The sequence below is a fragment of the Hemiscyllium ocellatum genome, chromosome 16 (genome assembly GCF_020745735.1).
Source record: "Hemiscyllium ocellatum isolate sHemOce1 chromosome 16, sHemOce1.pat.X.cur, whole genome shotgun sequence".
Classification (NCBI taxonomy): domain Eukaryota; kingdom Metazoa; phylum Chordata; class Chondrichthyes; order Orectolobiformes; family Hemiscylliidae; genus Hemiscyllium; species Hemiscyllium ocellatum.
In genome coordinates, this window is record NC_083416.1 from 79,225,505 (window position 1) to 79,245,099 (window position 19,595).

The following is a 19,595-nucleotide window of genomic DNA, read 5'->3' on the forward strand; positions in this document are numbered from 1 at the left end:
AACATCAAAGGATCCTTACTGCAGGTGTACAGTGATTGCCTGTATTTATTCTTTACACGTAACAGAATAGCATTCTCAGGAATTGCATGCTTCAAGTGTGATTACATTGGCAGTGCACTATGTTTGAATGAAAGCATGTATTTTGATCAATTTTTGATTAAGTAGGATAGTCATGCAGTTGTTAGCTAATTAACTACATTCAGTCCAAATGATATATGAGATATTACAGGAAGCTTGACACTCTGCTTTAAAGAACTCCAAAATGGCTCAATAAATAGAACAATGCTTATTGAATGGAGGCTTCAGAAGAGGCGGATAATCCATTGTGTGGAAGTTTCTTTGGGATAACCAGGGAGAAGTGTAAGAGAGAAAATATCAAAACCGTTGCATTTTTATAATATTCCTCACAACCTCATAATGTGCCAAAGTATTTTGTGGCCTTACAGTTGTAATAAAATCAGATTTACCATTGCACCTTTCCATTTTATAAACGGTAAGAAGCTAGGAAAGTTCGCAGCCATATTTTATACTTTGGGACTTCACTATCACCTAAAAAGACAACTCAGTCAAAAGATCTAGGCGATGTGACATCCAATTTTTGGGCAACAAACCTATTTTTAGCCCAGGTAGTGTGTAGCTCAGAAGGAAACGTGTGTGTTCCAATGTATTTTGCCCTTCTAGATGGAAAGTGCCCTCAAAGAGGTTTGGTGAATTGTTGCAGTGTATCTGTAGATGGTATACACTAAAACTCCCACAAGTAGAAATATGTTAATGACCAAATAATCTGCTTTAATGATAATGGTTGAGGGATAAATGTTGGCTGGGAGAGCTTGCATGCACTTCTTTTATTAAAACCATTTGATCTGTTCTATCTAGCAGAAAATGCAGTTCATGGTTAACTCATCAAGAATATCTACTTCTGACAGGACAGTTGTCTCTCAGCACAGTGTTGATAACTCCAGTCTAAGGGATGTGCTCCAAATTTCTGGACTTGAATCCATGATATGCATGACTTAAAGGCAAGAAGGCAATTATTTGAGTCACAGCTCAACTCCTGTCTAGATTTGTTCTTATTTCTCCTGCTCATGGTCTATGTTTACAAAAGTTGCCAAATGCACAAGGTGTTGTACACTGTTCATTGTTGACAAGGTGAAGGAAGGTTTTCATCCTGAGAAGGTTTCTCATCTGGAAATAACAGTCTGGTCGTTTTGTGTATTGGGTCACTTATATTCCAGATGCCTTCTATATTAGTCCATCAGAGTGTGTTTCTGATAACCATTAATTCACAGGGTTTAAGATAATCCTTACATCCAAACATAATTAATCTGATGTAGATTTTTGTTTACCCTGATCAGAGTAATACACATGTTCTAAATGGCAGGAATAAATACTTGAGGATAAACTTGTAATTCTGAAATCATTCTGGAAAACATAATATTTCTATCAGACCGTAAGTGTATTGTACTACCTCGCACAGCAACATAAATGTTCCTTAATCAGCCAGCAGGCACATGCCCAGGCTAAGACTGGTAATAAGTGACTTCAACACAAATCAAAGATTTAAAATGAAACACTGATCCCATGATGCATTTTAATCAAAAGTTACAATTACTGAGGACCATCTGCTAACATTGGAAAGCAGTTATAAGTGCAGATGAAAACAATATCTTTATCCCAGGTCAAATTGCAATATTATTGTGTGGAACATGTTTCTGATTAAAGTGATAGTTGAGGCTCTCCCTGTGTATTGGATTACATTATTTGACTGGTGCTGTCATTCAACAACACTGTATTGTTCCAAATGTTCACATTTCTTCTTTGGTAACAAAAAGCTATCAATAAAGAACATAGATGCCAATGAGTTGTGTTTAAAGATAGCAGAAGATTATTTTTAAATACTGATGCTCCTGTCTCTCCCAAGTGACTATTAACTCACTAGGTCTGGCCTGTTGAAACAGTACTTTCAAGTACAGTTTCCAATTGGAGTTTGAGGCACATATATAAATTTCAGCTGAAAGGTAATCAACCTAAAATGCTAATGTTTTCTCTTCTCTCAGATACGTTTTCAGTATTTTCTGTTTTAATTTCAGAACACTAGCATCTACAGTAGTCTGCTTCACAATATGAAGTTTTAACAATTGCTGGATTGCTCCAGCAGCTCACTATAGTAATTAGTGCATTGTGTAGAGTTCATATTTACAGATATTTCTTCTTTGATTACTTATTTCAGTGTTTTATTGAAATTGCTAATTAATTTGAAAGCAAAATACTGCAGGTGCTAGAAGTCTGAAACAAAAATGGAAAATGCTGGAAATCCTCTGCAGGCCAAGTTTCATCTTTGGAGTCTATGATACTGTATCATCTGTTGTCATGTAGAGTCATTAACTTGAAGCATTAATTCTGTTTCTCTTCACAGATGGTGCCTGACCTGCTGAGTATTTCCAGAATTTTCTGTTTTGTTTTATTACTGCAGTGTAGCATATATGTGATTTCTAAACACTAACTTCAATTAGGGAGTTAACTGACTGGCTCATTTTCAAATGATGGTCTATGTCTGAAATTGGTGAACAAATCCATTTGGGAAATGGACAAGTATTGCTTTGTGAACAGATGGGCTGGTTTCATAAACTGTTTGGTTGCGGCTGTAGGAAATAAAAAAAGGATTTTTTTTTCTGTAGGTAACTGTTGAAAATGCAGTGGTGGTTGTTTATTTTAAACTAGCATGTATTGTAATCATTCTATAAGTCTATGATGGGATGTTGATTGTTTGCATTGTAAAGTGCAATTGTTCTCATAATGAATGAAACAGGTTATCCACCAAGTAATTGAAGCATTCAGAGCATATCCCATATGTAATCCTCTTGAGAGTGCACACTTAGTTGAGCTCTGTTGAGATAACATTTGGGGAATGAGGACATGGGTGCAATTCAATTTCCCTGGTTTCAGTATGGGGGATAATGATTAAAATTCCTGCTCCTTGTATCTAATTAGTAAGTCATGGAGGAATGTTTGAATACTTTGGACATCAGCTCAAAGATAGGAATGTACTCACATGTGAAAGAAGAAAGCAGTGTATTTATATAGAACGATACATGATCTTGGAATGGCCTAATGCACCGTACAATCAATGAAGTAATTTTAAAATTCTAGTCATCATTTCACTTTCCAAGGCAGCTTTGACAGCACTATATAAACCTGTGGCCACTACTACACAGGTGAAGAAGGCAGGAGTAATTTAACAACACCATCACTTGTAGGTTCTGTTCCATCTCACTCAGCAGACTGACTTGGAACTATATAATTATTCTTGCATTCATTTACTATTGTTGGATCAAAAGCCTGTGAATCCCTTTCTAACAGCAAGTTGGGTGTCCCTTTTCTATCGGAGCAACAGATTTAAGAAGGTGACTCACCACCAGCATCTCAAGGACAATCAGGGATAAACATTAAATACAAATTTTGACAATGATGCACATATCCCAGGAATTAATTAAAAAGTGCAGAAAGCTCTGTTGGTAATTTGTGTATAGCAATCTCCCATAAACAGCCATAAGATTATGACAGGATAATATTATTTTAGTGATGTTGTTTGAAGGAAAAATATTGGTGCCAGAACACTTGGGAAAAACATCCCTTCTCTTCTTTGAAAATGGTGTCACAGGATTGTTTGAGGATCTGAGAATACAATATATTTTGTAGTTTTAACAGTGCAGAACTCCCTGGAGTCCCAGCCTAAATTGTGTGGTGAAATCTCTGGAGTGAGCTTGAACCCACAACTTTTAAGATAATTGGCAAAAGGACAAGAGAGATGCAGATTTTTGTCTTTAATGTGGTGAGTTGTTATGATCAGGAATGCAGTGCCTGAAAGGGTGATGAAAGCAGGTTCATTAGTAACTTTTGAAAGGGAATTAGATATAAACTTGAAAGTGAAATTGTACGTAGCTGTGGGAAAGGAGAATGGACTAATTGACTGGCTCTTTCAAAGAGCTGACACAGGTCTGATGGCTGTGTTGGACCCCTTCTGAGTTGTACAATTTTACCATTTTCTGAAAGCAGAGAAATAGATCGCAAAGAGCAATTACAGTACTTGGCAATGATATGTGCAAAGTGCTGTTCTTTGTTAACGTTCTTTCCGTAAGGCTGTGTGCTCCCTAGGATGTCTCCTGCTTTTTTTAATTCATTCATGGGACATCACTGGCTATGGGAACATTTATTACCCATCCCTAATTACCAGGGAGAAGGTGTGGCAAGCTGTCTTCTTGAACTGTTGCAATCCTTGGGACATCCATGCTACTGATAGCAAAGGAGTTCCTGGATTTTGACCCAACAACAGAGAAGGAATGGTAATAACGTTACAAATGGAGTGATGAGTGGTTCAGAAAAGAACTTGCAGGTAGTGGGGTTTTCTCTGTATCTGCTGTTCTCATCTCTCAAGATGTTAGAGTTTGCAGGTTTGGAAGGTAATGTCGAAGGAGCCTTAGATGTCTGTTCACATGCATCATATAAGTGCCTCACACTGCTGCTCCTGGGTGTTGGTGGTGGATGGAATGAAGTGTGTATGTGTTGGATGGGGTATATCATTGAGGTCATTTTAAAAATTCATACTTATAGCATGATTAATTAATAATGATGCAGTTGATTTCCTGTGACATTGTAATAATTTTTAAAATGTCAGGTTTATATATAATATCAATGGAGGGTCATAAAGCATGCTCAAGGGTCTGACAGTTTTTTAATGTGTAAGGGAATGAAGAGTTCTGGGGAAAAGACAGGAACGTGGAGTTAAAAGCTATCACATCAGCCATGATCTCATTGAATGGCAGAGTAGACTTGTTGGAGAGAATATCCTACTTATGCTTCTATGGTTTCACCTATTCAAGTCAGATGTGAGTTAGAAAACGTTACTAGTCATTAGCTGTGAAATTTACATTGCATAGTACCTGGGCTGGAATTACATTTCTCGGTTTGCTGTACACGTAATTTATTTGCATACAAGTTTAAAAATTGAGAGACAAAGGGCCACAGCACAAAATAGCACCAAGGCTGAAATTAATGCTTGCATTTTATATGGCCTTTAATAACTCAATGATACTACCAAGTATTTTCCAACTGATGCGTCGTTTTCTGGGATAGTCATTTTGTCACTGCACAGATTATACACAAGGTGCCACAAGTTTAAATGGACAATGCCTGTCTGTTTGTAGATGTTGACTTAGAGACAAACAACAAGCAGCATTGGTTACAGTTGTACGTATTGCATGCAGTTCTGGAATCCAGGTTATAAGAGGGATATGATCGCAATGCGGGGATGCAGAGGAGATTTACCAGGATGTTGCCTGGGCTGGAAAATTTTAGTTATGAAGAGAGATTAGATAGACTGGGGTTGTTTTCCTTGAAGCAGAGTGGACTGAGGAGTTGGTTGGGGGGGTGGGGGGGGGGAGGGGGGGGGGGAAGGTGGTCATGACTGAGATGTATAAAATTATGGGGGATGAAGATAGGGTAAATGGGATAGAAGTGTTCCCCTTGATGGAGGAATCAATGACCAAAGGGCTTGGAATTAATAAAGGGAAGGAGTTTTAGATGGGAGGTGAAGACTTTTTTTCACCAAGAAGATGATGGGAATCTGGAGGTCACTGCCTGTAGGGGTGGTAGAGGTTGAAACCCTCATAACATTTAAGAAGTATTTAGATGTGCACTTGTGAGGCCAAGGCATACAAGGCCATGGGCCAAGTGCAGGGAAGTGGGATTAGAATAGTTGGTGCTTTTCTTTTCAGTGGTGCAGACTCTACAGGCAGAAGAACCTTTTTCTGTGTTGCAGATCTCTATGCCTCTATGACTAATACTCTATTGCTTCTGACACAGAGCTGTTGGGGGACAAACAAGGCCTTGATTACATATTTTCCTGGAAAGAGGGCAGGTCTGATAATATACCAACTTTTTGAAAAGAATTAGAATATTAGATTAGATTAGATTAGACTTTTTTAGATTAGATTAGACTTACAGTGTGGAAACAGGCCCTTCGGCCCAACAAGTCCACACCGACCTGCCGAAGCGCAACCCACCCATACCCCTACATTTACCCCTTACCTAACACTATGGGCAATTTAGCTTGGCCAATTCACCTGACCCGCACATCTTTGTGACTGTGGGAGGAAACCGGAGCACCCGGAGTGTGAACTCTAACTCACATCTCGTGGAGGGCCCCTTGATTTGTAATCAGCAAGAATAGCACTAGTTTCAAGGTGCTGCCTTTTCATCAGGTGGTTGTGGAAAAGGACCGTAAGACACAGAACTTATAGCAAAAGTGTGACAGTGTCATGGAGCTGTAATGATGCATTAAACAAATCTAGATTTGCGAATCTTATCAGAATGAATGGATCGGTTGGAGAGACAGTTAGAAGCAATGAGGAATTTGCAACAGCTACATTATGTGATGAATGGTAGTTATAGGAAGGGGGGAAAGTCTCAGATACAGTGACATAGATGGGTTAACTCCTGGAAAGGTAAGAGAGGTAGACGCCTAGTGCAGGAGTCTTTTAGTGGATACACCCAATTCAAACAGGTATGCTGTTTTGGAAAATGTAGGGGTGATGGATTTTCAGGGGAATGGAGCACAAACAGCCACGTTTCTGGTATTGAGACTGACTCTAATGCAACGAGGGGTATGTCGGCTTCAAGTGATCAATTGTGTTAGGGGATTCTGTAGTCCGAGGTACAGACAGACATTTTTGTGTCCAGCAGAGAACAAGCAGAATGGTGCGTTGTTTCCCTGGTGCCAGGGTCAAGGATGTCTCAGAGAGAGTGCAGAAATTTCTCACGGGGGAGAGGGACCAGCAATAGGTCATTGCCCACATTGGAACCAACAACATAGGAAGGGAAAAGGATGAAATTCTGAAGGGAGATTACAGGGAGCTAGGCAGAAATTTAAAAAGGAGGTCCTTGAAAGTAGTAATGTCTGGACTACTCCCAGTGCTACGAGTGAGGGCAGGAATAGGAGGATAGAGCAGATGAATGCATGGCTGAGGAACTGGTGTATGGGAGAAGGATTCACATTTTTTGGATCATTGGAATCTCTTTTGGGGTCGACGTGACCTGTACAAGAAGGACGGATTGCACGCAAATTGGAAGGGGACTAATATACTGGCAGGAAAATTTTCTAGAGCTGCTTGGGAGGATTTAAACCAGTAGGGTGGAGGGATGGGGGGGCGGTGCGGGGGGTGGAGGTGGGGTGATACCCAGGGAGATAGTGAGGAAAGAGATCAATCTCAGACTACAGCAGTTGAGAACAGGGCAGGCAGGGTCAAGGTAGGACTAGTAAATTAAACTGCATTTATTTCAATACAAGGGGCCTAACAGGGAAGGCAGATGAACTCAGGGCATGGTTAGGAACATGGGACTGGGATATCATAGCAATTACAGAAACATGGCTCAGGGATGGGGAGGGATGGGCAGGGCTGGCAGCTCAATGTTCCAGGATACAAATACTACAGGACGTATAGAAAGGGAGGCAAGATAGGAGGGGGAGTTGCATTTTTGATAAGCGATAGTATTACAATTGTGCTGAGGGAGGATATTCCCAGAAGTACATCCAGGGAAGTTATTTGGGTGGAACTGAGAAACAAGAAAGAGATGATCAGCTTATTGGGATTGTATTATAGACCCCTTAATAGTCAGAGGGAAATTGAGAAACAAACTTGTAAGGAGATCTCAGCTATCCTTAAAAATAAAAGGGTGGTAATGGTAGGGGATTTTAACATTCCAAACATCAACTGGGACTGCCATAGTGTTAAAGGTTTAGATTGAGAGGAATTTCTTAAGTGCATACAAGTCAATTTTCTGATTCAGTATGTGGATGTACCTACTAGAGAAGGTGCAAAACTTGACCTACTCTTGAGAAATAAGGCAGGGCAGGTGACTGAGGTGTCAGTGGGGGAACACTTTGGGCCCAGCGATCATAATTCTATTAGATTTAAAATAGTGATGGAATAGTGATGACCAGACCTAAAAGTTGAAGTTGTAAATTGGAGAAAGGCCAATTTTGCTGGTATTAGGCAAGAACTTTCAAAAGCTGATTGGAGACAGATGTTCACAGGTAAAGGGACGGCTGGAAAACAGGAAGCCTTCAGAAATGAGATAACGAAAATCCAGAAAAAGTATATTCCTGTTAGGGTGAAAGGAAAGGCTGGTAGGTATAGGGAATGCTGGATGACTAAAGAAATTGATGGTTTGGTTAAGAAAAAGAAGGAAGCATATGTAAGGTATAGACAGGATAGATCGAGTGAATCCTCAGAAGAGTATAAAGGAGTGTACTTAGGAGGGAAATCAGGAGGACAAAAAGGGAACATGAGATAGCTTTGGTAAATAGAATTAAGGAGAATTCAAAGGGTTTTTACAAATACATTGAGGACAAAAGTGTAACTAGGGAGAGAATAGATCAGCAAAGGCGGCCTTTGTGTGGAGCTGCAGAAAATGGGGGAGATACTAAATGAGTATTTTGCATCAATATTTACTGTGGAAAAGGATATGGAATATATCGAATTTAGGGAAATAAATGGTGACATCTTGCAAAATGTTCAGATTACAGAGGAGGAAGTGGCGGATGTCTTGAAACGGGTAAAGTTGGATAAATCCCCAGTATCTGATCCGGTGTCCCTGAGAATGTTGGCAGGTGGGACTAGAATGGGTTGGGATATCTTGTCAGCATGGATGAGTTGGACCGAAGGGTCTGTTTCTGTGCTGTACATTTCTATGACTCTATGACTCTATAACTCTGTGGGAAGCTAGAGAAATGATTGCTGAGACTCATGCTGAGATATTTGTATCATCGATAGTCACAAGTGAGGTGCCGGAAGACTGGAGGTTGGCAAACATGGTGGCACTGTTTAAGAAAGGTGGTAAGGTAGAGGGAGAACTAGCCATTTGGATACAGAACTGGCTCAAAGGTAGAAGACAGAGGGTGGTGGTGGATGGTTGTTTTTCAGACTGGAGGCCTGTGACCAGTGGAGTGCTAAAAGGATCGGTGCTGGGTCCTCTACTTTTTGTCATTTACATAAATAATTTGGATGCGAGCATTTACATAAATAATTTGGATGTGAGCATAAGAGGTACCGTTAGTAAGTTTGCAGATGACACCAAAATTGGAGGTGTAGTGGACAGCGAAGAGGGTTATCTCAGATTACAACAGGATTTGACCAGATGGGCCAATGTGCCGAGAAGTGGCAGATGGAGTTTAATTCAGATAAATGCAAGGTACTGCATTTGGAAATGCAAATCTTAGTAGGACTTATACACTTAATGGTAAGGTCCTGGGGAGTGTTGCTGAACAAAGAGACCTTGGAGTGCAGGTTCATAGCTCGTTGGAAGTGGAGTCACAGGTAAATCGGATAGTGAAGAAGGCATTTGGTATACCTTCCTTTATTGGTCAGAGTATTGAGTACAGGAGTTGGGAGATCATGTTGCAGTTGTACAGGACATTGTTGAGGCCACTGTTTGTATATTGCATGCAATTCTGGTCTCCTTCCTATTGGAAACATGTTGTGAAACTTGAAAGGGTTCAGAAAAGATTTATAAGGATATTGCCAGGGTTGGAGGATTTGGGCTATAGGGAGAGGCTGAACAGGCTGGGGCTGTTTTTGCTGGGGTGTCAGAGGCTGAGGGGTGACATTATAAAGATTTACAAAATTATGAGGGGCATGGATAAGCTAAATAGACAAAGTCTTTTCCCTGGGGTGGGGGAGTCCAGAACTAGAGGGCATAGCTTTAGGGTGGGAGGGGAAAGATATAAAAAAGACCTACGGGGCAACGTTTTCACACAGAGGGTGGTATGGGTATGGAATGAGCTGCCAGAAGAAGTGGTGGAGGCTGGTAGAATTGCAACATTTAAGAGGCATTTGGATGGGTATATGAATAGGAAGGGTTTGGAGGGAAATGGGCCGGGTGCTGGCAGATGTGACTAGATTGGGTTGGGATATTTGGTGAGCATGGATGGGTTGGACCAAACTGTTTATTTCCATGCTGTACATCTCTATGACTCTAAGTCTTCCATCTTTTAGAATGTGATATGCTAGTTTCAGTTCTTCATTATGTAAATCCCAGAACTCCTTTTAAGTTACATTCTCAAGGTAGCTTCAGCTTTTCTAACAGTAGGTGCCATCTGAGCTCAGACAATGCATTAAAGGTGTGAGGTTAAAGTTTGTCTGTGTACCAATGTTGAGTCAGACTTGTTCTATTAAGTGGGACTTACAGAATCTTACATGGATGTATGCAGATTGCGACCATCCCTATGTGTATTGAAAGGGGCTATCAGCTTCTGCTTGGCCACTTTGCATTGTTGCTTGTCCTGAAGCCAGCCTTGGAGAATGGTCACCCGAAGGTCTGAAGCTGAATGTCCCAGACTGCTGAAATGTTCCCTGACTGGGAGGAAACACTCCTGCCTGGATCATTGCATGGTGTCCATTCATCAGTTGTCATAGCCTCTGCTTGGTCTCACCTATATGCCATGCCTCAGAGCATCTTGTCTGCAGTGTATAAGTTAGACACTACTGACAAGATGTTGGCCGAGTCTCATGAGTACCTGCTGTACACATGTTGGGAGGTGGGAGCACCTCCAAATCAAAACTGAACCATGGCAGTTATGTAAAGTGTTGGCAAGGAAGCTGGGCAGGATCAGAATTTATTAATACAGGGCACCTCCCTATGTTTTTAATCTCTCATGGGACATGGTCAGAAGTTACATGACACCAGGTTATAGTCCAACAGATTTATTTGAAATCACACAAGCTTTTGGAGTGCAGTGCCTTTTTCAGATGCAACGAGAGAGCACAGCACACAGACTCAGAGTTTATATGTAGAGAGATCAAGGGCAGAGAGATCAAAAAATCATATAACAGGTATGAGTGGAGAGTTAGATAATCTATCTCTGCAGGTGACCCAGAGTGTTAGACAGAGTGTAAAGTGTTTATAAAGTTGATGTCAATTGTATTTTGTTCAAAAAACACACAATTTGTAGTCACAGTCAATCAATTTGGCACCTTATTGATTCCAGCTTTCAGAATAAAACCAGCCTGATTCCAAGCTAAAATGCTGACAGATTCTGAACAAAGCTTCACACCTACAGTTCAGTGTCTGATCTGAGATGTCTTCTTTTGTATATTCCTATTGCTCTACCTGATTGTCATGACAGCACAGTACTGACAATGACTTTATAAATACTTTACACACCAAGACTGTCTTGGTCACCTGCAGAGACATATTATCTGATGCTCTCCCAATACTAGTTGCTTAACCTTTTGACCTATCTGTCTATGATCTCTGTGTCTGTGTGCCTTGCTCTCTCATCACATATGCCAAAGAGGTTGCACTCCAAAAACTTGAGTGATTTCAAATAAACCTGTTGGATGATAACCTGGTGTCATGTGAATTCTGACTTTGTCCACCCCGGTTCAACACTGGCACCTCCACCTTATTGGATCTGGGCATTGCTGACCGGCCAGCATTTATAGCCCATCCCTTTTTACCCTTGAGAAGGTGGTGGTGAGCTGCCTTTTTGGACAAGTGCAGACCATGTGTTGTAGATTGATCCACAATACCCTTAGGGAAGGAGTCCCAGGATTTTGACTAAATGACACAGAAAGAACGGCAATATATTTCAAAGTGAGGATGTTGAGTGGCTTGGACGTCAACTAGCAAGTGGTGGTGTTCCCGTGTATCTGTGACTTTCTAGATGGAAGTGATTGTGCGTTTGGGAGATGCAGTTTGTAAATTGGTGAGTTTCTACAGTGCATGTGTAGATGGTACACACTGCTGCCAGTGAGCACCAATGGTGAAGTGAGTGGATGCTTGTGGATGTGGTGTCAAACAAGGGGGCTGCTTTGTCTCGGATAGTATCAAGCTTCTTGAATGTTGTCGTCACTGTACTCATCCAGGCACGTGGTGAGTAATCCATCACACTTTGATTTATGACTTGTAGATGGTGGACAGGCTTTGTGAGTCAGGAGGTGAGGTACTCATCACTGCATTCCGTGTCTCTGATATGCTGCTGTTCCAGTGTATTTATATAGTGGGTCCAGTTGAGTTTCTTGTCAGTGATAATCTCCAAGGTATTGATAGCAGGGGATTCATGACTATAACACCTTTGAATGTCAGGAGTATTTTGATTAGATTTGATTCCCTACAGTGTAGAAACAGGCCCTTCCACCCAACAAGCCTATACCGATCCTCCGAATAGCAACTCACCCTGACCCATTCCCTTACATTTACCCCTGACTAATGCATCTAACACTACGGGCAATTTAGCATGGTCAGTTCACCTAATCTGCACATCTTTGGACTGTGGGAGGAAACCGGAGCACTCAAAAGAAATCCACACAGACATGAGAGAACGTGCAAACTTCACACAGACAGTTGCCCAAGACAAGAATTGAACCCGAGTCCCTGGTTTTGTGAGCGCTGGAGTGGCACGGTGGCTCAGTGGTTAGCACTGCTGCCTCACAGCAGCAGGGTCCCCATTTCAATTCCAACCTTGGGTGTCTGTCTGTATGGAGTTTGCTCTATGTGTGGGTTTCCTCTCGGTGCTCTGGTTTCCTCCCACAGTCCAGAGATGTGCAGGTTAGGTGAACTGGCCATTCTAAATTGCCCGTAGTGTTAGGTGCATGAGTCAGATGGAAATGGGTCTGGGTGGGTTACTCTTCGGAGGGTCGGTGTGAACTTGTTGGGCTGAAGGTCCTGTTTCCACTCCGTGGGGAATCTAATCTAATCTCTTATTGGAGATGGTCATAGCTTGGCATTTGTTTGGTGCAAATGTTTCTTGCCACTTGCAACCCCCAGAGATTATTACATTTGAATATGGACTGCTTCAGTATCTGACTATTTGCAAATACTGCAGAAAATTGTGCAATCTTTGAACATCACCACGTCTGACTTTCTGATGGAGGGAAGGCCATTGGTGAAGCAGCTGAACATAACTGGACCAAGGACTTTAACATAAGGAGCTCCTGCACAAATGTCCTGGAGCTGAGATTAATGATTTTCAACATCCACAACAATTTCCTTTATGACTGCAACTAGCCTCTGATACTCATTTATTCCAGATTTACTAGTGCTTCTTGATGCCACACTCAGTTGAATACAGCCTTGATATCAAGGGCCATGATTTTAAGCACTCTTCTGGAATTCAGCTCTTTTGTCCATGTTTGAGCCAAGGCTCTCATGAGGTCATGAGCTGAATGGCCCTGGCAGTTTCCAAACTGGGCATCACTGAGGGGGACACCTTCCATCACTTTACTGGTGACTGAGATTAAACTGATGGGTTGCTAATTGGCTGGTTTAGATTTGTCCTGCTTTTTATGTAAAGAACATATCTGGGCAATTTTCCACATTGTTGGCTAGATACCAGAGTTGGAGAAAGTGAGGTCTGCAGATGCTGGAGATCAGAGCTGAAAATGTGTTGCTGGAAAAGCGCAGCAGGTCAGGCAGCATCCAAGGAACAGGAAATTTGATGTTTCGGGCATAAGCCCTTCATCATAAGCCCTCCTGATGAAGGGCTTATGCCTGAAACGTCGATTTTCCTGTTCCTTGGATGCTGCCTGACCTGCTGCGCTTTAACCAGCAACACATTTTCAGCTTTTTTCACAGAGTAGAGGAGTCCAAAATTAGAGGGCATTGTTTCAAGATGAGAAGGGAAAGATTTGAAAAGGACCTGAGGGGTAACTTTTTCACACAGAGGGCAGTATGTGTATGGAATGAACTGCCAGAGGAGGTGGTGGAGGCTGGTATGATTACAACATTTAAAAGGTATCTGGATGAAAATATGGATAGGGTTTAGAGGGATATGGGCCAAATCTGGCAAATGGGACTAGATTAATTTAGGATTCCTATTAAGGGGGCCAGAGGCAGAAACTCTCATCACATCGAAGAAAGATTTTGATGTGCACTGCGATGCTAAGGCATACAGGGCTACAGGCCAAGTGCTGGGAAATGGGCTTAGAATAGTGAGGGGGTTGTTTTTGACTGGCATAGATGGGCCGAAGGGACTTTTTCTATGTTGTAGATTTCTTACTCTATGCTAAGGGGAGACATCCTTTCAGCACCTACTCTGTCCGGTCCCCGCAGCCTCACACATGTTTAGCCTGTGTGTATCTCCCAGGTTAGGTGTATTCAATCCAACATCCTCCTTCAATTACAACTTCTCGGGAGGAAATATTCCTAGGTTCGACCAGAATTTGTTAAAAATAGTTTGTAAACAGATTCCCTGGCTGTTCGCAGTTCTGATTGGGGGATTTCACTGGGCTAGCCTGGATGCTGGGAATTATAGGAAAAGCAAGAGGCAAGAACAATAGACAAAGATCTCCAAAATGTCAATCCTGTAGATCGGAAAGAAACAGAAAATGCTGGAAATACTCAACAGATGAGGCAGCGGCTGTGGAGGGGGAGTCAGAGGGACGTGGGCCAAGTGCTGGCAAATGGGACTAGATTAGGTTTGGATATCTGATCGGCATGGACAAGTTGGACCGAAGGGTCTGCTTCCGTGCTGTACATCTCTATAACTCTATGACTCTACATCTGATCGGCATGGGCGAGTTGAACCGAAAGGTCTGTTTCCATGCTGTACATCTCTATGATTCTGTGCTTCTAACTTTCCTGGGTGTGCTTCTCTGGTGTGTGTGTGAAAGGGTTCCTGGGGCGACCTGGTAAGCGTTTCTCGAGACTCCGTTGTTGAATGGATGGGCGGGGAGTACAGAAACAGACACCGGGGGATGATCTGCCTCTGAAGGCGACCCGCGAATCGCCATGTAATTCAGAAGGCGCAGTGGAGCCAGTGTCTGCATAGCGCTGTTCCTCTGTTGCGGTGCTGAAATGCAAGCAGGGGAGGGTGGGGGCGCTGCCAGTCCTCCCTCCTTCTCCTCCCACCCTCCCTTCCTTCTCACCATTAAACACAGCACAGCAGCAAGACAGGAGCAGTGTTCCGACCATCCCCGGGGCTGTGAAACACAGCCGGCTGGCGGCGAGATCGTGCTGGGCGGAGAGACGAGAGACAATGAGCCGGAGTCATGGCTTACAATGGGGGCCAGAGCTTCCTGAACGCCCGGGCTCATCCCTGAGCTTCAACTTGGACATCTGAAACCAAAAAAAAGTTTTCATTTCACCCCCCCCTCCAATCTCTTAAATAGAGTGCAGCGGACAGGGGCTAGACTCGGTCCAGACGGGCCGATCAGCAGTGATATGGCTGGTGCAGGAGGAAAGCAGGTTCTCTTGTGTGTTCTCCTGAGTTGTTTGGAGGGAGCGAGCGGGCAGATTCGTTACTCTATTCCCGAGGAGTTGAAACACGGGGCTTTTGTTGGGAATATCGCGGACGACCTGGGATTGAATGTGGGCGAGCTGTCCGCGCGGAGGTTCCGGATCGTGTCCGGGGCCTCGAAACGGTACCTGGAAGTGAATTTGGAGAACGGGGTGCTGTTCGTTAACGAGAAAGTGGACAGGGAGCAACTGTGCGGACTGAGGGCTACGTGTTTCCTGAACCTGGAGATTGTGATTGAGAATCCCCTGGAGCTGTACCAGGCGGAGATTGAGATCCTGGATGTGAACGACAACGCTCCGAGTTTCCCCAACGCGCAGCTCCGGTTGGAGATCACCGAATCGGCGGCTCCGGGAGCTCGCTTCCCGCTGGAGAGCGCCCACGACCCGGACGTGGGAACCAACTCCCTCCGCGGTTACCGGCTGAGCCCGAACGAGCACTTTGTGCTCGAGGTGCAAAGCCGGAGCGAGCGCCGCCAGTCCGCCGAGTTGGTCCTGGACCGTCCCCTGGACCGGGAAACCGAGTCCGTTCACCGGCTGGTGCTGACCGCGGTGGACGGAGGCTCGCCGAAGAAATCCGGGAGCGTCCTCATCACGGTCCGGGTGCTGGACGCGAACGACAACCCGCCGGTGTTTCCGCAGCCGGTGTACACCGTGAGGTTGGCGGAGAACGCTCCTGCCGGGACCCTGCTGCTCCGGCTGAACGCTACCGACCCTGATGAGGGCTCCAATGGCCGAATAGTCTACTCGTTCGGGCAGCACGTGGCGCAGACGGTCCGGGAGCTGTTCTCGCTGGATCCGCAGACCGGTCAGCTCCGGGTACGCGCTCCGTTAGACTATGAGGACTGCCCGGTCCACGAGATCTTCGTCCAAGCCAAAGACCTGGGAGCGAATTCGGTTGCCGCCCATTGCCACGTGCTGCTGGAGCTGCTGGACGTTAACGATAACCCACCGGAGATCGCCCTCACCTCCGTGTCTAGCCCGGTGTCCGAGGACGCCTCCCCGGGAACCGTCATCGCCCTGATCAGCGTTACCGACCGGGACAGCGGAGCTAACGGCCGGGTCAGCTGCCGTCTGAGCGACACCGGGGCCGGTATCGGGAAGCTCCCGTTCAAGCTGCTGCCTTCTTTCCGCCGCTATTACACTTTGGTCACCGAGCACCGACTCGATCGGGAGACCGTACCGGAATATAACGTGACGGTGGAGGCGAGAGACGGCGGAACCCCGCCGCTGTCCAGTAACCGGACCATCACCGTCCGGGTCTCCGATGTTAATGACAACCCGCCCCGGTTCAGCCGGTCCTCATACACGGTGCGAGTCCCGGAGAATAACGCCCCGGGCGCCTCGATCTGTTCGGTCAGCGCCGAGGACCCCGACCTGAACCAGAACTCGTACGTGTCCTACTCGATCGTGAACGAGCCGCTCCGCGGGATGCCCATATCCACGTACGTGTCGGTAAACTCGGATACCGGGAGGCTGTACGCTCTCCGCTCCTTTGATTACGAGCAACTCCGAGGTTTCCGAGTGCAAATTCAGGCGCAGGACGCCGGCTTTACACCGCTCAGCAGCAACACCACCGTGCACGTCCTCATCGTTGACCGGAACGATAACGGCCCGGTAATAGTGTCGCCGCTAGCCCGGGACGGCTCGGTGGCGGCGGAGACTGTGCCTCGCTCGGCCGGGCCGGGCTGGCTGGCGGTCAAGGTGACGGCGGTAGACGCGGACGAGGGGCCGAACGGCCACCTCTCGTACCGCCTGCTGCAGGCTACCGACCGGGAGCTATTCCACCTAGAGAGGCAGACCGGAGAGATCCGTCTGGCCCGCCGCTTCGGTGCTGAGGACGCCTCCCAGCAAACTCTCATCGTCCAGGCCAAAGACAACGGGCTACCCCCTCTCTCCGCCACCGTCACCATCCTGTTAACGGCGGTGGACGCTCCGTTACCGGATCCCCGGTCAGACTCTACCGGAGAGCCCGAGCTCAGCACCGACCTCACCCTCTACCTGATCGTGTCCCTGGGCTCGATCTCCTTCTTGTTCCTGGTCGCTATCCTGATACTGGCTCTGCTCCGGTGTCACCGGGACGCCGTGTCCGGTCGCGGGCTTTCCCCCGCTGCCGCTTGCTGCTTCCCCCGGAGAAGCCGCTCCGCCAAGCCCGAGGCGCGCCGCCAGCTGCCGGTGGCCGGTGCCGAGGTGACCGCTGGCCGCCTCCCTTCGCAGGTTTACCGTTACACCGAGCGCCGGAGCCCGGGATCGGCCAGCAGCGACTTCATGTTCCTGAGAGCCGGCAGCGGGCAGGCAGGCGGCGGGCCGAATGGTCTGCTCTTTGGCGTGGGATTTAAAGCGCCGAGTGAGGTAAGACCGAGTCCCGTCAACCAAATGCTCGCGAGTCAAGGTAATTGAGCCCAAGTGTTATGTTACCCCTTTAAACAAGCCCAGAATGTGCTGGAGAAACTCAGCAGGTCTGGCAGCATCTGTGCAGAGAGAAACAGTTTCGGGTCCAGTGTGAGTTTTTCAGACTAAATCTCCTCAGCACTTATTTCAGATCCGCAGAATTCAGTTGTTGTTTGCGCGCCTGGTTTGCTGTCAACTCTTGTCATTATCCTTCCCCACTTACCGAGCACCCCATCCCCGCCTCTGAAATTAGGGTGCTCCTGATACAGAATCCGACAGCCCATTCGGTCAATCTTCACCATACTGGATCTTTGAAAGACTGATGAAATAAGCCCCCGTCGCCATCTCTCTACAAAGTTCCAACTTCCAAATTTTGTCCCGCTAAAGTTCTGACTGAATTTGCTTTTTTTTTCGTTTGTGCGGACTTTCCCGAAGTTAATTCCGCGCGGAACGAGGAATTCTTGCTATCCGTCTCACACACACACACACACACACACACGCTCATTGAGATATGCACATCTGCAAAACAGCATTGCTGGTTTTCGGGAAAGTAGATGTTTTCCAATATTTGGTTCCATGCCCATCAGCTTAATCAATCCTTTCGGAAATGTCAAATACTCGCACCCTCGCGGGGGAAGGGGACGTGCAGGGGGTCTCGAACCCGAATATTCAAGAGGCTTCCATTCTACTGCAATCATTCCTTGCAACCGCTTTGACAAATTCACAACAGTCATCTCCTCGGACAGTTCATACATTAACAGGTGTCTCATGTGGAGACAGAGTTGAACAAAAGGTGTGCAGAAGATCTCCGATTATACATTGTAAAAAAAAGCTTTTTGGCAGAATTTGGGGAGCGAGCCCGCTGCAGAGTCTGTCCCAGATGATCTCGTCATCGAGTGGGATCAACCCAGAGCGTTAACTCCCTCCGCAACCCCCCGCCCCACTTCACCTTCAGATGCAGACCAGCTCAGTACTGTTTTGTGAGAATTCTCAGTTTAATCACGACCCCTTTCCTGTTTTAATCTGAACATATTCCATGGAAGTCTAGTGGGGATCCGCTGCCTCCATTCCAGTTTGTTAACATTTTTTAATTTCAATATGAACTTGTTCCGGACCACCACAGTTACCTGCTGATTTTAAAATATACAGCCTCACTGGGAAATCTCCTGAATTAGTTACCACTCCAGCTCTGCTGGATTGGCCTAGATTGGGTCTCTGCGCTACACGAAGCGAAACCGTAGCCGCCTCAACTCAAAACAAAGGAAGGTTTTACGATTTGGCCCTATCTCTCCCCAAAACAATAAGAATTATTAGCGCGTTTTGGAAATGTTCCAGTGTGGCAAGAAATGTATTTGGAGCAGGGGCGGAATTATCCCCCCACCCCCATAATAACAGGTAGTTGGATCTATAATTGCCGCGCTGGGCAGATAGATGTTAGAGGAGCCGTGGAGAATTGTCATTGAGACTCCTAGCAGAAATGGTGAGCGGTGAGTAGGGACATTGGACACAGCACATGCACTCCTTCCTCCGGATTAGGTCCGACCCCGAAACCCCGGAGTTCTGAACGACACGTTTCATCACTCCCGAGTGATCAGGCATAATATTTTATGTCGCCTTTTGTTGTTGGAGTGTTTCTGTTCATTGATTGAGAAAGATAGTTGATCTTGAACGGTCTGAATTACCGGGAGATCATTACCAGCGAGAGACGCGGTGGGGAGTGAGGGGAGGGATTTGAAAAAAATGGGAGCTATATTCCTTGAGAGTGATTTAAGTCTGTGGCCGGCAACAGAGTGAATTGTTGAGGTTGTGCCTTGATGGAGCTAACATATTATAATGCAGAATCATAAAAATCCCAGGAGGAGGCCACTCAGGCCATCGCAACTCTGCTAGCTCTTCGAAAGAGCGACTCAATG

The 19,595-nt window shown here is 45.4% G+C and overlaps 1 protein-coding gene across 1 annotated transcript in view; it reads left to right on the forward strand.

The window, feature by feature from the left end:
• Positions 1–15,219: 15,219 nt before the first annotated feature.
• LOC132823099 (protocadherin-10-like) overlaps positions 15,220–19,595 on the forward strand; it is a 43,591-nt gene continuing 39,215 nt past the window's right edge. The window contains exon 1 of the mRNA XM_060836637.1: positions 15,220–17,643. Within this exon, the coding sequence (XP_060692620.1) occupies positions 15,220–17,643 (2,424 nt within the window). The remainder of the gene's footprint in view (positions 17,644–19,595) is intronic.